The sequence below is a fragment of the Planococcus citri genome, chromosome 2 (genome assembly GCF_950023065.1).
Source record: "Planococcus citri chromosome 2, ihPlaCitr1.1, whole genome shotgun sequence".
Taxonomy (NCBI): domain Eukaryota; kingdom Metazoa; phylum Arthropoda; class Insecta; order Hemiptera; family Pseudococcidae; genus Planococcus; species Planococcus citri.
The window spans coordinates 66815952-66837926 of record NC_088678.1 but is presented as its reverse complement, the minus strand read 5'-3'; the positions used below and the strand labels follow the sequence as shown (position 1 = coordinate 66837926).

The following is a 21975-nucleotide window of genomic DNA, read 5'->3' as shown; positions in this document are numbered from 1 at the left end:
GGGGGCAGAAGGGGGTTGATATTCCCATTCATTTGTATGTACTCGTAATTGTCAAATTCGCTTATGATTATTTTAATTAAAGAAATCAATTGTGATAATTATTCGGAAATGGTGAATTAATTAATTAATTAATCGATCGATCAATTAATGTGTACCAGTGTTTCAATCAAAAGAAATTAATTAATTCGTCAATCGATATTAATTTAATATCCTCCTCTCACCCCGCCACCTACGACACCATTCCACCACGTGTGCGCGAACCAGTTTCCCTCCTCACCCCGCCTACGACATTATCCACCCTGTACTGTACTCGCGAGCCAACGTTGCGTGTGTTGCGGGTTGCATATTTGAATGCCTGATCGTAGAGTACCTCCTTAACTACTTCTAAGTACCTAAGTACCTACCTTGATTTTCAAATATTATTTTAAAGGTCTGTCTATCGTGACATCGATGCTATTAGATTTTAAACGTTTGTTGCCTTCGTTATAATTAAGTAATTGAAGACTTTCTCATTGTAAACTTTCAGAGAAATGGATACCTACTCGTAATCAAATAATTTTTTAGGTAAAGATCGATTAATTTGTTTTTTTAAAGGGATGTGTATTCGACAAACCAATTAATTAAAGTAAAATTACACGTACTATAATTAATTAGAAATGGTTTTTATATTTCAAGAAACTGTCACACACAATTTCAAGCAGCCTAACAGTTTAAAATAATTTTCGAAACAATTCCACGAATAAAATTTTTAAAACCTCGACCTCAGCGTATATTAAACAACGGTACAATTCAATTTAACCATTACCTTGATCGTGACTGTCAATCTAGCTGTATCTAATCCCCCAGTGATACAGATAGGTCTACCGGCTAATATATAAATTGATTAAACACGAATAAGTATCAACCAACAAGGAAAAACCGTTCACTTTTTTCCTTCAATGTAGGTGAAAAAATTTCCACATCGGAGAAAATTACGTTTCTTTTTAATCTTTTAAAATTCGATCAATACGACAGTAAGTATAAAATTTGTTTCCAATTTCGATCATTTAAACCGTTGTTGTTTAGGTACCTAGGTCTACAACAGAACGTGCATGTTCAACCAACAAGTTAGGTACTGGTACTTTTACGTACTCATTATTTTAGTAGCGAGTTCAGTCTTCATCATGGAGGTTCTATGCGCGACTGTTAATCTGAATCGTGTTCGCGAAGAAACCTATTAATGAAATTTCATTCAAAAGGACATCGTAATAGGTAAATTGTTTTTAGTAATTATGATTTATATTAGTGTATAGCCTCGGTCAATGCGCTGATGTAATTCTATACCTACCTAGGTATTTATTTTTTTATGCATGCAGATCGCGAAAACCGGTCCTTTTAACAGATGATAACGTACCTATTGCTTTAAATGTATCTTTCTTCTAACGTGAATTTTTTATAGTAAAATTTATCGCAGATGAAATTATATTTTTGTGCGAATCTGGTTTAGAAAAGTGAAAGGTGGATTTCTGAGTTTCGTTATACAGTGATTTTTTTTCGATCTTAAAGTGTTATTTTTAAAGTTTGGCTTGGAGTTTTTTTTTTAAAAATGTCAACTTCTTCATCTTTTTTTTCAATTTCAATATAAGTTTTTGAAAATCTTCCATCAACTGTTCATAAAATTTTCCATATCATCGAATGTAGAAAAATAATTTTGATGAAAAAATTCGCATGTTCTAATAAATTGCAAAACAGTGGCTAATATTAACTGGGCATCTCTATAAATAAAAATATTCTGAGAAAAAAAATCTATCGAAAGTACGTTTATGATGGTTACCAATTAATCAATCATAAAAATTTTGAGCATGCATCACATTTGCATTTAAATAAACTACGAAAATAGACAGCCTATCAGCTTATTAATCATCATTCTAATTCAGATCTCGATACCAAAATTTTTTTACGAGCATCTACCATCCTTAAATAGGTATTCTGTAAAAGCACGTACAATTTTATGAATCTGTTATTATTTTTCTTTTCAAAGAAAAATTCCATTTGTGTGTTTTAAAAATTCAAACACATTGTAATGTTGTTTACCTCTTCTATAGCTGTAACATTGTAACAATAACCTACTGATAATTCTTTTACGGTACGTGATGTGATAAGAACTTTAGGTAATGATGCTGCGACTGCCATTGCAAGTTTGATTAAAATTTGCTCATACCTTAGAACTGGCTAAACTTGCAAAAAATCTGTTTATTGCAGATTGAAGAAAATTGATTGAAAATTCTAAATCAGTTATTAAAATTTAAAAAACTCAAAATTAAAAATTCCAATTCAAACATTTGAAAAAGTTACATGCAGAAAAGAATTATTTTCTTTATTTTCTTTTTTTTTTGATTTTTAACAACAAAGTGATTCTTAAAATATGATTGAACATCGGTGAAAAGGGGAGTTACACTGGCTCACGAAATCACAAATTTAATCAGAGTGAAAAAAATTTATAAAAATGGAGTGATATATCGATTGTTAATGATTTTTAGGTACCAAGTTCGAATATTGACTTATTTTTATTGATTCGACCCCTCTGACACTTTGACGACACCCTCATCTCTACTCACCCCCCAAGCTTGGTTAAAAAAAAAACAAAATTAAAAATAACGATAACATGTGGAAAAAGGTGATGATCTGGTTATTCGTCATCTCATTTTTTACTCACAACCCCTCAATGCCTTTTCAGCTTCACACCCCCCCCCCCATTTTGAAAAAATTGAAATTGCTGTAATATGTAGCATATGACATACCCAGTCCCACTGATTTGAGGTCCAGGAATTTAAATATTCATTGTTTTCTGGATTTGACTTCATATTGTCTCTCCAAACCAAAAGGCTCAAATTTAAACTAGATGAAAGCTTCAATTTCTATTATGGTTGCAAAAGTTGAACATTACCATTTTAAAAACTTTACAAAAATCAGTGTAAAATGTAAGGACACCTTTTTACCTGATTTTTTAAATTTGGGATCTATTTTTGAGGGCACCAGTGCAAGCCTCCTCAATTTTTATTAAAGTCAAGGGAGTGCTGAATTCAAATATTCACTTATTTTTTGAACTGGGACCCCTTGTCCATAAATTTTGAAAAAAAAAATCGAAAAATGATTATCATTTAGCACCCTCTCGTTCCTAAATTGTTTTCGAAACGAGAATCTGAGCAAACAAAGAGTGACCAAATTTTAATATAAATGTTTCGTAATATTTTCAAGTCCCTCCCACCACTAAAATGAAGTTCAAAACACATCTGTTCGTCTATTGTTTGTTTTTTTGAATTTCTGAAGAAGATTTTCCAGCACTAGTAATTTCCCTGCCCTTTCCAAGTGTCTAATTAATTCTGGCTCGTCTCTATGATAAAATAAAAACAACTGGGTAAAAATGTTCAGATTCCCTTCAAAAACAATGTTTGGCACGAATGTTTTGGTAGGTACCCAGGTTGGACTGGAGGTGGATGCAATTGAGGGGGGAAGGGGTAGTATGATCGTAAAATATCCCATTTGTATAAGGAAGATGGATTTTAAATTCCTTTTTGATCAGAAATCATCGTTTCCTAATTTTATAATTTTTCGTTTAAAATGCAAAAAAAAAAAAAATGTGGCTCAAGTTTAAAATTTGTTTTTAAAAATGTGATTTGAACCCAAAAGTTGCTTTAAATTTAATGTGGATTTTAGATTTGGTTAATTATGGTCATATTTACAAAGTTTCAAAAATATTTTGAGCCATGTAACTTCTTCAAAATTTTTAAAGATTTCAAATTGGGAAGACCTTCATCAGAAAACACATACCTAGTAGGTACCATATTTTTTAGAACACAAAGAGTCATGATTCTGAAGGAGCACGCCAGGGTACGAAATAGTCGAGGAGGAGGGGGTGGTCAAATGTTGACCAAATTGAGGGCGACTCTTTAATTGTAGATCCACCCTTTCCCTTTCTAATATGCCCCTCTTTGAACTAGAAATTGAAAAAAATTGACGCTTCGTTTTTTTTGTGAATGTGATGCTGTAATATTTTGAAGTTTTTTTTTCATGTTTTCACGTTCTGAAAGTTCAATCTTTAAAAAATTGAGATCGGAAAAAATATTAGTCAAGATTTTTGTTGTGACTCTCCCTCTCTTATTTCTTCTGTGTTAAATTATTAATTGGAAAAAATTGACGTAATGTTTTTGTGGTGCTGATTCACGCTTTCATTCATTTTTGTAATATTCTAATTTCTAGGTAGGTATTGTTCATGAAAATCACGTTTTTTATTGTACTTGTACGTTTGAAATTTTGCCAATATTGGAGGAAATCTACTCTCATTAGATTAATATGCATCGTTAAGAACGATCAACTAATAAATGCTGCTGATAAGAATAATTAAGGTTTCATTGAATTTATTGAACAAAATTCAAAAGAATTAAAAAATTTGATTGCAGATAATTTTTTTTAAGAATGATTGCTCGCAATTATACGAGCATTTTCTTCAAAGAATGAACCATTCAATTTCAATTGATCTTCTTAAATAGGTACCTACTTGGGTAAGAACTCAAACTTAACAAAAATGGATTAAGGTACTTACTACTTACTCAAAATGTAGGCATGTCAATAATACATATTGCTCAAATTTTTTAGGTGCTTTTTTCGATCATATACCCAACTTCATTAGATGGGTATTAGGTACCTATCACGAGCATTTTATTGAGTAGGTAATCCAACGCATTTATCTTATCACTAATATGGATTTATGAACCTATACGTAATTCCATCAGAATCATTTATGTCAATTTTGATTCGGCGATCGTAAAATTCAAAAAGAAAAAAAAATTAAAAATAAAAACACTTCACTCGTCGGATATATTAATGGCATTATTTAATTAAGAATTTCGCATACTTTGAACATAATCTTTACCTATATGAAAAATCCATCACGTAATAAATATTTTTTCAAACGATCGCTTAATGTCGTGAATGTACGAAACATTAGTAGAATTAATAAAGCGAATAATTAGCCGATTTTTATTGTACACAAATACCAACTTGAAAGGCGAAGGCGAAGGTAGAGGTATATAAGTAATAGGTTTATGTGTTTTATCTATGAAAATATTATACGAGTATAATCACGATGAAGGAGGTGATTACCTACCTATCAAGTTAAAAGTTCTAAATGACCGAACAGTATGGCAAATACGAGTAGGTAAACCGCTTTGAATAGAAATTGCAAGGTTATAATAGGTATTTAAGTAATGTAAGCTAAACAGATATATTGTAGATTGGGTTCAGTTCGAGTCATTGATAAGAATTAAAAATGCACCGCTGTAGGTAAAATAATAATAACTTAGAGTCGATACATTGAAACAATCAGGAAGTAAACCCGTTATAAAATCATATTCATAAGTATAAGTTACCTACAATGTGAACGTATATTGTACTCCTATGTACCTCTACCTATCTAAGAGATTTGATTCTGAAAGAGAAATCACTTATAATAATGCTTTTACTTTTCAATTCCGCAGCGTGGAATTGGAATAGCCAAAATGGCACAAACCGAGGGCTCTCTATGGAAGACATTGCTGCTGAGGAGGAACGTCGTGGCTCTGTTGGCTTTTTTGGGATTTTTCAATGTGTACACGCTTCGAGTCAATTTGAGCGTCGCTATTGTAGCCATGACAAAAAATTATACTGTGATTGCGGATAATGGGACCATTACATATGTAAGTATATTTTAGTACTAGTACCTATACTACCAAGGCTGTAAATAACTGGAGAGAGCACTCTACTCTTTTTAGAATTATGTACATTTTATGCACATACTAGAGAGGTCAAAACTCTCAAAAAATTTCAAAATGAATGTAGTACACCCCCCCCCCTCAAGATTTCTCAAAGTAAGAAAAAAAGAGAGTAAATCTAGGTGCTAAATAAACGAAAAAAAATGCATAAATGACTGGAATTTCAATTTTCCAAACAAAAACAAAAACTATCACAGCTATGTATGCAAAAGTACCTAGGTAACTATTCAGAAATGTAAGAAAATAAAAAGTAATTTGTAAATATTTACTTACCTACTCATTAAAACTTTACCTAATTGATCATCAAAATTTTCAATAACCAAGTTTGAATATTTAAAAAGACTATACAAAGAATAAAATAAAAAGCAGGTAAAGAGGTACATTAGCCTGATTTTCCAAAAAAATGAACAATTTTTTTTGTACCTAATCGAGTGAAGTTTCCTCTGTGAGATTGCTTTAAAATTGACAATCAAATTTCATTAACAAAAATTCACCAGTTATTTATCAAAAAGTTTAAAAAATACCATTATGTATTTATCAAAAATCACCAGCAGTTCATCAGAAGTATCTGTAATTTACCAAAACTGCCAGTAACTTACCGAAAGTATCAAAAAATTTTCAAAATTGGCTGTACTTTTCCTAAAATGACAAAAATTACCTTTTGAACAAAAATCACCATTCCCAGTAATTTATCAAAAATTGTCGGTTTATCAAATAGTATGTATTACAAAAAATCATGTAGACTGTAATTTACAATCAATCATCAGTAATTCACCAAAAATTACCAAATATTTACCAAGAATTACCAGTAATTTGCTTAAAAATACCAGTAAATTTACCTGAAAAGTCCTGTAATTTACCCAAATATTGCCTAAAAAGTAAAAACTCATCAAAAATTACCAATTTTCATTAAAACACCAGTTTCATTACCTACCATAAAATTCCATAACCCTACCACAGACTACTGTAATTTACCAGAAAAATACCGGTTTTTTTTTGTATCAATAATTTTCAGTAATTTACAGATACAACATAGTTACCGTACGAGTAATTTACCAAGAAAAAACACCTGCAAATTTGCCAAAAATTGCGTGAAATTTAATATCAAAAATCAACTTTGGACTGCAATTCTGTACACCAATGCAAAAAGGATAGAAGTCCTATGACCTGGCATAAGGAAAGGAGCTTAGTGTGTTTAATGCAGTTTGATACAGGGATTTCAAACTTTTCAGTTCAAAATTTAAAATTCCTGTTTCTCAAAACTACACTGAACACGCTAACCTCCTTTCCTTATGCCAGGTCATAGGACTTCCATTCTTTTTGCATTGGAGTACAGAATTTACAATTAAAATATGAGAATGAGATAATATACCAACAAATACTTGCCTTAAAAAAAAAAAAAAAATTCAGTACCTAATACACAAAAAATTGACTGTACTTACTTTACCAAAAAGTAAACTTTTGAAGAAATTATTCAAAAATTATACCTGTAATTTACCAAACATGAAACATAACCTCTAATTTACCAAACTTTACCGGTAAATTACCAAAAATGAACAGTAATTTACCAAAAATTACCAGTAACTTACCAAAAATTATTAGTAATTTACCAAACATAACCTGTGTACATAACATACCAAAAATTACTTACATGAAATTTACCAGAAACTACCAGTAATTTACCAGAAATTTTCCATAACTTACCAAAAAATTCTAACCAAAAATTACCAGTAATTTACCAGAAATTACCAGTAACTTACCAAAAATTACCAGTAATTTACCAAACATAACCTGTAGTTTACCAAAAATTATTTACTTAAAATTTACCAAAAATGACCAGTATTTTACAAGAAATTTTCAGTATTTTACCAGAAATTTTCAGTATTTTACCAGAAATTTTCAGTATTTTACCAGAAATTTTCAGTAATTTACCAGAAATGACGAGTAACTTACCAAAAATTATCAGTAATTTACCTAACATAACCTGTAATATACCAAAAATCACTTAATTAAAATTTACCAGAAATTACCAGTATTTTACCAGAAATTACCAGTATTTTACCAGAAATTACCAGTATTTTACTGAACATAACCTGTAGTTTACCAAAAATTACTTACTTAAAATTTACCAGAAATGACCAGTATTTTACCAGAAATTTTCAGTATTTTACCAGAAATTTTCAGTAATTTACCAGAAATGACCGGAAATTTACCAGAAATTATTAGTATTTTACCAAGAGTTACCAGTGATTTACTAGAAATTACCTGTAATTTATCAGAAATTACCTTAACTTACCAGAAATTACCCGAAATTTACCAAAAATTACCCGTAATTTACCAGAAATTACCATAATTTACCAGAAATTACCCGTAATTTACCAGAAATTACCCGTAATTTACCAGAAATTACCCGTAATTTACCCGCAATTATCCGTAATTTACCAGCAATTACCGGTCGGTAATTTACCAAAACCGAACCGTATTTACTATAATTTTTACCAAAAATTACCGATAATTTACCAAAAACTATCAGTACTTTTTCAAAAATTACCCAACTACCGCCCACCATTGCTGCCAGTTATTTACCAAAAATGACCTGAAGCCTAATGCACAATGACATGATGTTTTTTCATGTTAAGTAAAAATGAGCCTTAAGTATTTTTTTAAAAAAATCAAAACGTGATTTAAATCACTGTTTGAGCGACCTGCGAGCAAAATTTCGTAGAAAAACTTTGTTCAAAAAATAAAAAATGCATCTGTTGAAGTAGAGAGAAAAATGGCCTCAAAATTCATATAGGTACTTACTTATTGTTAGATAAGGTAATGTAATTTTTAGAGCTTGAAAATTTAAGTAAAAAATGAATTCAAACAAAACGAAGCAAAAAGTGAAGAAAATGACTCTAAAATGTGTTCTTGTTGCAACGTTCAGATAATCATTTCTTACTCCTGATAGTCTGAGTCAAATTTGTATAGTGTATTTTTTTAAAAATTTCATCCATTTTAAAATCTGATTATTTCATATGCAATATTCATCCTTTGTTTTCAAAATTATTCCCGAATGCACTAACAAAGGCCAGTATTAGACAAACACTCGTCCAAGGGATGTTAGATAAAAATCATCATCAATACCTATTGGCTATTGGAAAATTAATGAGCCCCCTACTCCGGTTGTAAGGCACGATTTTCGTTGATATTTTCATTTTTTCAATAATTTTGCACGAATACATTACCTACATGTTTTTAATTTTTCAAATTCACCAAAACTCGGTGGAATTTTGATTCAAAGTCAGTTAAGAAAGGCCAAGAACTTTTTATTACCAAATTGCTCATACATGTAGAAGGTTTCTAACTTTCGGGCTACCCTTCCTCCATTGAACTTTCAAAAAAAAAAATTGAGTATGGCTGCATCCCTCTCAACCTCAAGCAGATTAGTTCGCTAGGGTCGTCAAGGTCAAAATAACACTCAACTAATTGGATACCTACATACCTTCTTACCTATTTAATTTGATTTCAGATGCAAGATTTCCCCTGGGATTCCAAACAACGAGGCAACATACTCGGCTCGTTCTTTTACGGATACGTTTTAACGCAATTGGCAGGTGGATGGTTGGGTACAAAAATCGGCGGCGCCAAAGTATTCGGTACAGGAGTATTCGTAACTGCCTTACTCAGTTTGATCACTCCTTTCATGGCTAATTTAGGTATCGGAGTCTTGATAGCTGTTCGAGTCATCGAAGGATTCTTCGAGGTACGTAACTACCAATCAATCACAATTGATCAACTTCTAAACATAATTCAATAGTACTTATTGACAATAAAACTCGATTTATTTTCTCAGGGTGTCACGTACCCTTGCATACACGCCGTTTGGGCCAGATGGGCACCCCCTCAAGAACGCACCCGTCTAGCATCGTTCGGATTCTCAGGAAGTTTCTTCGGTACAGTGGTTGCATTCCCAGCATGTGGTTTCTTCGCTGAAAAATTAGGATGGCCTTCGACTTTCTACATACCCGGTATAAATTATAAATGGAATTAATTACTAGCTCAGCATTGTCAATCAATTTGTCACGGTTTTACTCCTACGAATAATACCAACGTGCTTTTTTCACGTGTTTTCGAAAAAAAAAGAGTAAAAATTTGTAAAAATTTAACAAAGCTTTCATAGGTAGGTACACTTGTGACTTGTGAGAAAAAGAACACATATTAGGTACATGTGTCGTGTCTGTTCGGCTTAATTACCAACTGAGTAACCGCTGCGAGGTACAATCAAGTAACAATAATAATTATCGTGGTAATTTTGTTGTATGCTTAATTAAAATTTTAAAATCTATGGGTATACCTGTAGCTTTGATTAGAGTCATTCAACCTGTTCATCTCTCTTACTGGGCTAAAGTTCAGTTGAATCGAGTTGATCAATTAAATTGAGACGTAGATTATCATTCTAATTTATCTGATGAATTTCTATAGACAAATAGGTAATTTAGTTTTTTTTTTTTTTTTTTTTTTTTTTTATGTAAAAAAGAGTTCCATTTTTTAATACAAATTATTTTGTTTGGCAACTCCAATTCTATCAAATTATTTAAGGGTTCATACGAATTAAAACCAGATTTAGTTATCTATTTATATCCTTTGTAGGGTATTTTGGTATCATTTTCATGTCAGTAAAAGGGGGAAAATTTTTTATTTGTGTGATTGACACGATATTTATAATGAATACGTACCTATCTAGTACCTAAAATTAAAGAGTATGAACCCAAAGAACAATCACTTTAATAAAACTTTTTTTTTCCACAGCGGTCGTAGCAATAATATGGTGCATAACTTGGTTCATCTGTGTCAAAGACGACCCCGAATCCGACCCATGGATCACAGAAAACGAATTGAAATTCTTACAAGACGCCTTAGGAGATGTTAAAAGTCAACAGGTTATTATTTTAATACAATTTCTCCAACTTTTCAATTACTCGTGTACTTATTTCTTATCTATGAGCTGTTTACTTATGGACCTATTTTAATAATCATGTTTCGTAATCAAACCAGGTTACACACCCTTGGAGAGCATTCTTCAGATCAATGCCAGTATGGGCGATTGTGAGCGCTCATTTCTGCGAGAACTGGGGCTTCTACACGATGCTCACGCAATTACCCACATTTATGAATGGTAAACACATTTACTTATGTATAATTGGAATAATAAAAATTAATAATGAATGGCGATAATAGGTACAGTTACAATTACGCTATAGGTTTATAGGTACCTATACCCAAGTGTTAGAAATTAAGCAACTGTTTTCATTCATTGAGGTTTTTTTTCCTCACCTTGAAATTTTGTCGCAAATTGATTATTAAAACAAAAGGGTCTCGTATGAATGCGTGTGCCTTATATTATAAATGTACACGTATGTGCTCAAATTTAATCGTATTATTGCCAACTTCCGTTATCAGGGACGGATTTATCATTGTGCAAGTATGTTATGCAATCGCGTTTAATAACAGTTCGATTTAATGTAGGGTATTGTCTGGTTGAATTTTTTTACAGATACGTTGCAATTTGAAATTCAGGCTGCTGGATTTTTATCTGCGCTGCCATATTTAGTCATGGCGATTACTCTACAAATAGCCGGTGTACTTGTTGATAGGCTAAGGAGGAAGAATTATTTTACGACGACGCAAGTGAGTAGTTTATAAATGAGCACTATTCATTGAAAATTTAGGAAATAGGTAATTAGAAATGAAGTTTAATTTAATTAAATTCATCGTTTACGAGAGAATTAAATTCCTGCGAAAACCTATATTACTCATCTCTAATCATGGACGTTCATTTTTCACCCCTAGGGGCACCTAGAGATAGGCATTATAATTCGTACCTCTCAATCTGAAAAAATAAAGTAGATGTCATTTTTGTAAACATTGCTATGAAAATTATTACATTTACTTAATTCGATTATTATTCATTTTTATATTAAAAGTAATCTTCGTTTATGAATTTTTCAGGTGAGAAAAATATTCAATTGTGGAGCATTTCTAAGTCAAACAGTATTCATGATTTCTGCTGCGTTTGCTGAAACTGCATTTTTAACGATATTATTTATAACTTTGGCAGTTGGACTTGGAGCATTTTCATGGGCAGCATTTAGGTGAGTTGTGGATACCTTATCAGGGTAGGATTAAAATCAATTTTCCCTTCTATTAGTTCTAAAATGAGAAAAACCCCAAAAATTGAGAAAATTAAAATAGAAACTTGATTAATTACAAATAAAAAAAAAAAAAAAAAAAAAGGTAAATTCGTGTGAAATATGCTTTATTTTTGGACTCTTGCGGAGTTTGGAAGGTCTGAATCAATGAGCAAATTGAAATTCGAGAACAGAACTCTCGAAAACTCAACAAACCATAGATCAATGAAAACTCATAAATCAAAAAAATAGTAAGTTAAAATTCGAGAAAAGAATTTTTAAAGGTTATTTTGCCAACAATTTTACCAAACATCATCAGGCAAGTAATTTCCAAAAAATTGCTGATGGTTTATAAAAACAAAATAATTGCCATTAATTGACGACACACAATCAATAATTCACAAAAAATACCAGTAACTTACAAAAAAATAACCAAACTGTAAATTAAAAAAAAAACAAAAAAAATACGAACAATTTCTCAAAAAAATTATCTTTAATTTTTCAAAAAAATCCAGTACTTTTATTTTTTTCAAAATTACCTGCAAATAGCAATTTCTCAAAAAAACCACCTAAAATTCCTCACAAAAATTACCTGAATTTAAAAAAAATACCTTCAACTTTTCAAAAAAAATTATCTACAATTTTTCGAAAAATATCCCCAGTTTTTAAAAACATTATCTTCAATTTCTCAATAAAATTCCGTCCAATTCTTCAAAAAAATTGCGTTCAAATTTTCAAAAAAATCACCTATTTACTCATAAACTTTCCCAAATATTTAAAAAAATGACCAGCAGTTTTTTAAAAAAATTGCCAGCAAATTTTCAAATTAATTATTTTTATTTAAAAAAAAAATCACCAAAATTTAGGGAAAAATGAGCCGAAATTCACCAAAAATACTCAGTAATTCACTAAAAATGGCCAGTTTTTGGAAAAAAAATTATCACGAAAAATTACTTTTGATAAGAGATACTTTTTACAGCAATTTACTAGAAACACTTAAAATTAAAAAAAAATTAAGTATTAGAAATTCACAAAAAATGACCAATTTTTTTCCAAAAAAAATTGACGAAAAATTAATTTTAAAATTTGGCATGCATTTAAAAATTGAGTTCTCGCCACAAAACTCAACTTTTGAGGTTTCAAAACGATGATTTTGAGAACCTCGCGTTTTTTCGAAGAAATAAAATGACGATAGCTTTTTCTCCAACTTAGTCTAATTATTTATGTAGGTACCTATTAATTAAATTTGAAAAGCTCATTTTTGAAAATATTACATAATTTAACTTCATACATTTTATTCGTTCAAATTCCAGTGTCAATCATTTAGACATCGCTCCTCAACACGCTGGCGTTCTAATGGGTATTTCTAACACATTTGCTACTTTCTCTGGTATAATTAGTCCATCGGTAGCTGGTTACGTAGTTCAGCATAAAGTAAGTTGTATCAATAAAGACGTACTTTGACGAATTTTCGTTCAAATTTTTACGATTTCTCGTACCTGTTATTTTTCAGAGTAAAGATGAATGGAGAATAGTATTCTGTATATCCGGTTTAATTTACTTGTTCGGTGCCATATTCTACGCAATATTTGCCTCGGGTGAAGTACAACCTTGGGCTATTGAAAAGAAAAATGAAAACCAGCAAAATAATGAAAAAAATAAAGAGAAGATGGCCTACGAAAACCATGGCATGACTGATATTACATTAGATCGTTGAAAGTCTTTATATTTGTAGTCGTTATTGTTACCTGATAATTATTGAAATAAATTTTGTAAATTTGATGTAAATATTGGTAAATAAGTATTATGTAAAAAAAAAAAAAAAAAAATGAAAAGAAAAGAAAATTTTTGCGCAATTATGCAAAAAAAAAAAGAATAGAAGAATGATAATACTCGAATGTGTTTATTTGTAATAAAATAATTATTGACTGAAAATACGTCGTTTTGAGAACACTTTTTGTCCAAATAATGCACAATTATGTCAAATGAGCCCATGTTCATCATCATCATCCATTTGAAGTCTGCACAAATTCAATATTCTCAGCCCCTTCCTTCTATGTATGCATTTATCCATTCTCCATCCTTATGTAACTTCGTAAAATAAGTTGCATTCGGCAGTATTGACGGCGCTACAAAATAATTTTTTGGTAAAACCGATAACTTTTATCGTTGATGAATCAATAACCTCTCAGTTCGCAGTAAATGATCCGACTTATCTGTAGATGTTTTTCAGATTAATTAGCTTCTCTACCTTAAAGCCGCACACCAATATTCAATTACATTATTGAAACATTTTTGCGGACAATTTATCACTGTAGGTACGCAGTACGCACATACTTACAGATATTTCCCAATTGATATGTTCAGTTTAAAGTTTACCAAGCGGATGTGATTTTCGAATAACTTGCTCGTATACGGTGTATAATAATAATGATGTTAGCACACTACTTTGCTTGGATTTCGAAGTTCCGTGTGCATAAAGAAATCCATGGATGGCATTTCATTTGAGAGGAGATCGTAATTGGTGAATTTTTCTTGGCAGGTACCTATCTAATTATGATTTAAATAAATATAACATGTATGTGTAGAGCTATAGACTTGGTTAAAGTGCAAATTTAGATCCATTCCTATCTTATTTTTTACCTATGCATTGTATGTATTTTATTGAGAATGACGTCATTCAATTTGTGAATATGATTATTGAAAATTTTCAATCTATTTAAATTAGAATTATTTGCTGAAAATTGAGTAAAATATTGCAAACGTTTTAAAATTTAAAAAAAAAAAAATTGCGAAAAATGGATACCTAAGTACCTAAAATAAATTATCAAAATGGAACGAAATTATGGAAAATTGAATCCAATAAAATACATTTTTCAATTCAAGGTTTCGTGAGAAATTATTTTCATTTTTAGAAAAGTTCAAAGAAGTCACTGTTCATAAAATTCTGATTTCGATTCGATCTAAAATTTTCCAATGATAATTTCAAAATTGTGGCTAATATTAATCAAATTTTTGATTGATATCAGTTAATTAATGATAAAAATTCTGAAAATACATCGCATTTTTAATGAAAATGGGCAATCTACTCATTGCAATATCCATATCAACTTTAATTCAAATAATGACATTTTTTTGCGGACTTCAAACATCGAATACTTATCCTCCAAATCTGATAGGACAATTTTCAGGAGAGAGAGAGAGATCGTAAAATAAAATAGGAAACCGCTAAAAGTGAAACAGGACATTTTGTAAGAGAGAAATCATCTGATATACTTTTACTTTTCAATTCTGCAGAGCACAACGTAACCAAAATGACAGACACGAAGGGCTCTATTTGGAAGACACTGACGCTGAGAAGGCACATTGTAGCCTTATTGGCTTTTTTTGGATTTTTCAACGTGTACACTCTTCGAGTGAATCTAAGTGTTGCTATCGTAGCCATGACACAAAATTATACAGTGATTGCGGATGATGGGAGCACTCAATACGTAAGTACCTATTAATAGTAGATATATGTGCCTACCTAGTCTAGTAATTACCTAATAAAGAAAATTCTCTATTTTGATCTCAAGTACCTACTTATTTTGATTGTTTTAAAAATATTTCGAAATTTTTGCAAAATTCCACAAAGCGAGAGCATTTTTGAAAAAATCGTGTGTTTTTTGAGAAAAAATATGCAAATTTTCTGTCATTGTTGCCAATTTTAAAAAATCGAGAAAAATAGCCAAAAAATTATTAAATTTTTTCGGTTTTTTGAAATTTGAAATTAATGATCTTTATGTACTCATTTCCTCATTTGATTTCAGGTGCAAGATTTCTCCTGGGATTACAAACAACGAGGCACTATCCTCAGCTCATTCTTTTACGGATACATTTTAACGCAAATGGCAGGTGGTTGGCTGGGTGCAAAAATCGGCGGAGCTAAAGTATTCGGTGCAGGAATACTCGTAACTGCCGTACTCAATCTTGTAACTCCTTTCTTGGCTAGTTTTGGTATCGGTGTCTTTATAGCTGTTCGAATCATTGAAGGGTTCTTCGAAGTATGTATTCTGCATTTAAGAAGTGTTTAATTTTCAGATCACTGATCACTGATCACATGACCAAGGTGGATATACAATATTTATCTAATGCTTGATTTATTCGCAGGGTGTTACGTACCCTTGTATTCACGCTGTCTGGTCGAGATGGGCTCCACCTCAAGAACGTACTCGTCTAGCATCCTTCGGGTTCTCGGGAAGTTATGTCGGTACAATGATTGCATTTCCGGCATGTGGTTACTTTGCTGAAAAATTAGGATGGTCTTCAATTTTCTACATAACTGGTATGTTGTAATTACTCAAAATTGTCTGAACATTGCAAAGTAAAGTAAGTAAGGGTACTTTTCTAATTCGTGTAATCTCACAGGAGGAGAACCTCTCGAAATATCCACGTTCGATCTGAACAGAACCGTAATTTTTGGAAATAGAGCATAGTCTGAAATCCTATAATGAAAATTTCACCTGCTTAAATCGATTTTTGGAGAATTTTTGAAATTTTAAAATTAACCATTTATGGGAATTCAAGTGTATCTACTTTTTTCAAAAAAATTGTAATTAATAAAAAATTGTAACCTTCCACAGGAATCGTAGCAATAATATGGTGCCTGACGTGGTTCATCTGCGTCAAAGAAAGCCCTCAATTTGATCCATGGATTACAGAAAACGAACTGAAATTCTTACAAAACGCCTTAGGAGATGTTAAAAATCAACAGGTATCTATACGTATTAAAAACTTCACCTAATCATTTCAAAACTAAGGCGTACTTTTATGATTACTCTCTAGATCCATCATAAACTTCTTTCGTACTTTTATGAGCAAAATAAATTCATTTTGTATTATTGTTGAACCAGGTTACACATCCGTGGAAAGAATTCTTCAAATCAATGCCAGTATGGGCCATCGTAGTTGCTCATTTCTGCGAAAACTGGGGCTTTTTCACGTTGCTCACGCTGTTACCCACGTTTATGAATGGTAAATATAGCCTGCTTATGGACTGAATAAGTGAATACTTGGTAAAATAAAAATGAAGGGAGAAAAATACAGGTTATGTATTGTATAGGTACAGCAGGGTGTACCATAACGAACAGCCTTCCTTCAAACCGGAAAGTACATATTAGCATTAAGCAACTCATCCATAATACAAGGATGCATGTTTGCCTAACCTAGAATTTGAAGGAACTGAGTTATGCTACAAAATGCATTGGTTTTCATTTTAATGAGCAATTTAAACCTTGCGCTTCTGAAGATGGAGCTCCTATAAAATAGGTAAAGAGCTGCACGTTGCAGTCCTTTGTAGTAATTTTTTTTTTTGGAATTTTTTCATGTGGACGATGATTAAGGTACTTGATTAGTAAGAGCCATTAAGATAGGTATAGTTTAAAACAAAATCTCAAAAAATAGAAAATAAAAATAAATACATTTTCCTTATCATATTGGTAGATGAGATACCTATTATGATTTTACTATTCATGTTTCTTGAAGGCAAAAGTTTACTGTTCTCAATAGAGCAATGTTCCTTCCTCTAACTCAGTTACTTTGAACGTTATGGAGATAAAAATTAGTGCAGAAAAAGTAAAAAAAGATCTTCTTTCCTTTAAAATTGTTCGAAATTCACAAAAAGTATATTGGAAGTACACCAAGTTTTTTTTACTCATGTCGCCCATGTTGGCCATGTTTTATAAATTTTCAAAAATTTGAAGAAAACTAATTTTGAATTTTTTCAGAGGTAACTTAGGTAGGTAAACGTACGTACTTTTAGAAACTCGGGATGAATTGTCAATTCGCCGATTCAAAGAAGGGCCATTCATTTTACAATCAGACATTTACTAACCAGTAACCACAAATGCTAAAATACTTAATAATCATCACAATTTCAACTTTTTAAAAATATTTTCTATTTTAAAAAAATTATTAAAATGGCTCAAGATTAATTATCGTGAGAATTCCGCAGTTTTCTTGCAGTCTTATTTTACAAAATATAGGATAGTTTTCAACGAAAATGAGCTATATCTATAAGAAAATGAAAAACAAATAATTTTTTTGAATAAGTACTTCCCTAGAGCAATAATTTGGGTAGTCAATGGTTTTTTTTTTTTTTTTTTTTTTTGGAAAATTGGAGGAGAAATATGATGAAAGTTTGTGGAGGAATTTCAAAAGACTACCTACAGGAAAACTGTTTTTGAATTTTTTTATCAGCTTTTCAGAGGTTCTGTATGACTTTCCAAAATAATACGATTTTGGATCTATTCTCCAAAGTTGTGTAAAATAATCTAATAGAGCAAAAAAAATGTTATACTTAGGTACATAATCATTATCGAAATTTTTTTCAAAAAAATACTTACCTATTTCTTTTTTAATTAATTTTTTTTTAAATTTGAATATCTGGTAGAAAAGTGTTAGTTCAAGTCATTACTTGATCCATCCTTCAACTTTCCAAGAAAAACGACAAAACTTGAATGAATTTTTTTTGAAAAAAATAGTTTTGAGAATTGAACAGAAAGGAGGAGTCCCGATAAGGCCACTTTTTGGGCCCCTCACAGTTATCGACTCGACTACTCTTAAAGTGTTGTAATAAATGTCCCAAATACGAATCCGTGGTTAGTTAACCCAAAATGACAATTTTTTGGGCTCCAGGGGTTCCCAAAGTTGTGAATAAAAAAAGAATTTTAGGAACCACTGAGTATCATTTTCAAAAACTTTTTAAGCGTAAAATATCTGTTTGAACTCGATAAACGCTATGCGAAGTGATTTTCTTATTTTCGACCCTTAGGGGCAGAAATTGGGGGGTTTTGATTTTTGGAAAATTTTGGAACCACCATTTTGACCTTACCTCTTTGAACCCCGCTAATAGGCTTTTTACAGTATATTAGTATCCGAAACACCTTCATCCAACCAAATTTTGAGCTCAATAAAATTTTCCGCTGGTACTCAAAAATCCAATTTTTCAATTTTTCGTAATTTCGATATTTTGGGAACCCCTGGCAAACTGGAAACCTACGATTTGCGCCAAACGTAACGTTTTGAGGTATATATTCAATTATCTAGATGAAAAAGTTGAATTAAGCTCCCTGTACATTCGTAATTTTGAACCATTTTTTTAGAGCCCCACACTTTGGGCACCCCTGAAAATGGCGTTTATGCATATTTTTTCAAAAAAATTGAAGAATTTACATTTGAAACACACTAGCAAGTGCCCGATAATTTTTCATTTGATTTTTCCTGTAACTTTCAAAATTGAGCTATTTTGGGTCAAATTCTGAGATTTTAACTCATCGAAAAGATGTTAAATCACGTTTTCAGAATTTCAACGAAGTATAAATCTCAGATTTTGACCCAAAATAGCTCAATTTTGAAAGTTACAGGAAAAATCAAATGAAAAATTATCGGGCACTTGCTAGTGTGTTTCAAATGTAAATTCTTCAATTTTTTTGAAAAAATATGCATAAACGCCATTTTCAGGGGTGCCCAAAGTGTGGGGCTCTAAAAAAATGGTTCAAAATTACGAATGTACAGGGAGCTTAATTCAACTTTTTCATCTAGATAATTGAATATATACCTCAAAACGTTACGTTTGGCGCAAATCGTAGGTTTCCAGTTTGCCAGGGGTTCCCAAAATATCGAAATTACGAAAAATTGAAAAATTGGATTTTTGAGTACCAGCGGAAAATTTTATTGAGCTCAAAATTTGGTTGGATGAAGGTGTTTCGGATACTAATATACTGTAAAAAGCCTATTAGCGGGGTTCAAAGAGGTAAGGTCAAAATGGTGGTTCCAAAATTTTCCAAAAATCAAAACCCCCCAATTTCTGCCCCTAAGGGTCGAAAATAAGAAAATCACTTCGCATAGCGTTTATCGAGTTCAAACAGATATTTTACGCTTAAAAAGTTTTTGAAAATGATACTCAGTGGTTCCTAAAATTCTTTTTTTATTCACAACTTTGGGAACCCCTGGAGCCCAAAAAATTGTCATTTTGGGTTAACTAACCACGGATTCGTATTTGGAACATTTATTACAACATTTTAAGAGTAGTCGAGTCGATAACTGTGAGGGGCCCAAAAAGTGGCCTTATCGGGACTCCTCCAATTAAATCAAATTATACCGAATTAAAATGTAGCAGACTCGAAGATCTTCTTAATACGTATTTCAGCAAATAATCAAAAATAAAAGAAAAATTAAGAACTTATTTTTTTACCTAGAGGTGTTTTAAACAAAAAAAAACTAAAAAAGTTACAATTTTGAATTTTGAATTTTTTTCTTTAAAAATTATATTCAGCCTCTTATTTTGTTTTTTTCAAAAATTTTACTTGTTATTATTGGAATCAAGAAGCTTGATACTTTTCAAGTACATAAAATTCGGAATTTTATCTATCAAACGAGACTGCATTATTAGGAAGTAAATGAAAATACAATTACTATCTATTTTGAGATGAGATTTTCAAAGTAAAACGTCAGCAATTTGTTCCTTGAAATCGGATTAATGGGTACCGTACCTACTACATACTTATGAAATTCATAGAGGTAAACAATTCAAAGTATTAATTTTATACAAGTAATTAGTCAATCATTCAGAGTTTGCATCATCCATTGGGTAATGTTACTTTTAACCATCATTTTATTACGTTAAAAATAACTAGGTAACGATTTAGGTAGGTACAATCTGTAAAAGTGCTGAGTACCTACAAATTAGGTAACCATTTTCACCCGATCCATTCAGTTTTTTTTTCATTTTGAAATTTTGTCGAAAATGAAATTATTAAAACAAAAAGATCTTGTCTGAAAACCCATATGCCTTTATACCCAATTACCCAGGTATTACTCAGCAATTATATTATTGTCATCGGATAATTGTTCGATTGAGTAAATTCCTGATATTGATTTCATGTTTTTTTTTTCTTACAGATACGCTGCATTTCAATATAAAATCTGCTGGATTTTTATCTGCTGTGCCATATTTAGTTATGTCGATTGCATTACAAATTGCTGGTATACTTGTTGACAAACTGATTAGACAGAATTATTTTACCACTACTCAGGTCAGTATAATTCGGCCATGAAATTGGATCCCTAGATGCACATATTTTTTTACTCATCTTTGGCTATGAAAAGCACCCTTTTTAAAAAAAAATTTCGATTTTTTTTCAGGTAAGAAAGATATTTAATTGCGGAGCATTTTTAAGTCAAACAGTTTTCATGATTTCGGCTGCGTTTGCTGAAACTGCATTTTTAACAATATTATTTATAACGCTGGCTGCTGGACTTGGATCATTTTCATGGGCAGCATTCAGGTGAGTTTGGAATACCTCTTTTATAGGGCTCGGTACCCCGAAATTCACTTGAAACCCTTCCTTAGATATCAAATAACCTAATCAAACCTTACCTATTTGTACACATTGCAGTGTCAACCATTTAGACATCGCTCCTCAACATGCCAGCGTTCTAATGGGCATTTCAAATACATTCGCAACTTTTTCTGGTATAATTGCTCCATCAGTAGCTGGTTGCATTGTTCAGAATAAAGTAAGTTGTGAAATTCAGAATTTCATTTACACATGAGTAGAGCTGTAAGTACCTCATCGGATTTTTCACTCAATTAAACAATACCTAATTATTCGTGAATTATTTTTCAGAGTAAAGCTGAATGGAGAATAGTATTCTGCATCTCCGGTCTACTTTATCTTTTTGGTGCCATATTCTATGGGATATTTGCCTCCAGCGAAGTGCAACCTTGGGCTGTTGAAAATAAAATTGAAAAGGATCAAAATAATGAAAATAATAAAAAGAAGGAAAACAGTGTACGAGAATCGTTAGACTATTAAAACATGTTATTTAATAATTATAAAATTAATTTTGTAAAATTTTTGCGATTAAAAAAATAAAAAAATAAATAGAGTATATTTACCTATTTACAACGGTGCAATGTGTTTATTTGTAAAGAAATAATTATTGGCTGCAAAATACATCGTTTTGAGAAA

General features: G+C 31.2%; 2 protein-coding genes across 2 annotated transcripts; both read left to right on the top strand.

Moving 5' to 3' along the window:
• The first annotated feature begins 1055 nt into the window (after nt 1-1055).
• On the top strand, nt 1056-13750 carry LOC135837235 (sialin-like). The gene is made up of 10 exons (XM_065352444.1): nt 1056-1251; nt 5517-5714; nt 9304-9537; nt 9628-9802; nt 10584-10714; nt 10830-10950; nt 11329-11462; nt 11784-11926; nt 13276-13396; nt 13476-13750. Exons 2-10 carry the CDS (start codon nt 5538-5540, stop codon nt 13677-13679), a joined length of 1440 nt encoding a protein of 479 aa, XP_065208516.1. The 5' UTR covers nt 1056-1251; nt 5517-5537; the 3' UTR covers nt 13680-13750.
• A 506-nt stretch (nt 13751-14256) lies between these two features.
• On the top strand, nt 14257-21920 carry LOC135837236 (sialin-like). The gene is made up of 10 exons (XM_065352445.1): nt 14257-14504; nt 15260-15453; nt 15772-16005; nt 16112-16286; nt 16585-16715; nt 16855-16975; nt 20903-21036; nt 21146-21288; nt 21400-21520; nt 21631-21920. The coding sequence occupies exons 2-10, from the start codon at nt 15277-15279 to the stop codon at nt 21817-21819; spliced, it is 1425 nt and encodes a 474-aa protein (XP_065208517.1). The 5' UTR covers nt 14257-14504; nt 15260-15276; the 3' UTR covers nt 21820-21920.
• Nucleotides 21921-21975: the final 55 nt, after the last annotated feature.